Source organism: Ochotona princeps, chromosome 23 (assembly GCF_030435755.1).
Source record: "Ochotona princeps isolate mOchPri1 chromosome 23, mOchPri1.hap1, whole genome shotgun sequence".
Lineage (NCBI taxonomy): Eukaryota > Metazoa > Chordata > Mammalia > Lagomorpha > Ochotonidae > Ochotona > Ochotona princeps.
This window is the reverse complement of record NC_080854.1, coordinates 1,196,611-1,198,364: the sequence shown is the minus strand read 5'-3', so window position 1 is coordinate 1,198,364 and position 1,754 is coordinate 1,196,611. Positions and strand designations below refer to the sequence as shown.

The 1,754-nt window shown below is 47.8% G+C and overlaps 1 protein-coding gene across 1 annotated transcript; it reads right to left on the bottom strand.

Moving 5' to 3' along the window:
• Positions 1-521: 521 nt before the first annotated feature.
• On the bottom strand, positions 522-1,428 carry LOC131483074 (Na(+)/H(+) exchange regulatory cofactor NHE-RF3-like). The gene has a single exon (XM_058679986.1). It carries the CDS (start codon positions 1,426-1,428, stop codon positions 811-813), a length of 618 nt encoding a protein of 205 aa, XP_058535969.1. The 3' UTR covers positions 522-810.
• Between the last annotated feature and the right edge of the window lie 326 nt (positions 1,429-1,754).

Sequence of the window (1,754 nt, the reverse complement as noted above, 5' to 3'; positions counted from 1 at the left end):
AATTAAGGTGCAGAACATTTTTTTGGGGGGGAGTGTGCAGGGAAGTCCCCAACACCATGGTGAGGAGTGACTAATCTTTGTGTCCCACCCAGCGAGGCATGAGCCAATCCACGCCAGATCTTTCCTGTCAGATTCTAGGCTCTACTTTTTGTTGTTTGTCCATTTATTTTAGGTTTTTTTTTAGTTTGTATGATTGTTTGTTTGCTATGAGGGGTTTTCGGAGCAATCCCGATGGTCATCGCGAGGGAGGGTGGGGGTCCAGAGTTGGAGCCAGGCTCGGACCAGAGAAAGCTCTCCTCCCTGGTCTGGAAGGACGTTTATTGTTCTTCTGTTTCTGCGAACCGCTCAGGGCTTCTGGTTGTCTTTCCGATGACATTGGTTTCTACACAGTAGTGTTTGGACTTCTTTCATCCCCTGTGGAAGCTCCGGTTGGGGGTGGGTGACCAAAAGCAGATTTAACAGGCTTATCTACTTAGATACTTTAAATCACATACACAGATTTGCAAATCATCTTTGGTGCTCAGGGAACTTGTCAGGGCAGGAGATACCATACAAAGGAAGGAGGTCAAGTTGAAGCTTGGAAGAGATCACATGAGAAGAATCCGGCTCCTGCCATAGTTCTTCCTAAGTCACCCAGAAAGAAGCCATCTGCAATAGTGGCCCTCAGAAGGATGACAGCAAAAGACATGATAAATGGTTTCCAAAGGAGTTCTCCTCTAACAGACAGTAAACAAATGGCAGCTCCTTCCTTCAAGAATTTGTATTAAATATCCAGAAACAGCTTTCAGCCAAAGCCATAATTCATTCTCATTACAGCTCGGTATCTTCAGAACTGGCAGAAGAATTCGAGGCTGTACTATGTGCTCGTTCTCTTGCCATGTGCGGATCGTTCTCTGATTCCACAGGTGTTTCTTTGGCACCTGGGGGGATAGCCGGTGGAAGAGCCATGGAGGACACAATGAGGATTTTCTTAGCTTGGAAATACTCATAGGCTTCCTTTCCGCAGACTAAGAGTGTGACGTTTTCCCCACTGCTCTGGATTCTGTCCACCACCTTCTCATAGGGTTCGTCGAGCACTTCAATGATGACATCCTCATCCTCCAGCCCAGCCAGGTCATCAGGGCTGCCTTTCTGTACCTCTTTGACGAATGAGCCCGGCCGACCTTGAATCACATTTAAGTGAAAGCCATAGCCGTTTGCACCTTTCTCCAGCCTGCAGAGTTTAGGCTTATGATCCTCTGCTTCCTCTGTAGGATCTGCACTTGGGACCTCCAGAGGAACAGGAGTGGGACCCGCAGCCTCCTTGACAGAACCATTAGGCAGTTCTTGACTTTGGTAGTAGAAAAATGGGGAAAAACAAGCCAGTTTATATAGGCTGTCTGTCTCTTTGTCAACCACCAGCAGGGAAGTCTGGTCTCCCTCGATCATGACAGTGTGATGGAAATGATTAAAAAGGGTGGAGACCAATACATAAATCTTTTTTTTTAAGATTTTTATTTATTTTATTACAAAGTCAGATATACAGAGAGGAGGAGAGACAGAGAGGAAGATTTTCCGTGCGATGATTCACTCCCCAAGTAAGCCGCAACGTGCCGGTGCGCGCCGATCTGAAGCCGGGAACCAGGAACCTCTTCCAGGTCTCCCACACTGGTGCAGTGTCCAAATGCATTGGGCCATCCTCGACTGCCTTCCCAGGCCACAAGCAGGGAGCTGGATGGGAAGTGGAGCTTCCGGGATTAGAACCTGCGCCCATA

Coding starts and splice junctions, on each gene's coding strand:
- LOC131483074 (XM_058679986.1), bottom strand. CDS start 1,428: ATGATCGAGGGAGACCAGACTTCCCTGCTGGTGGTTGACAAAGAGACA.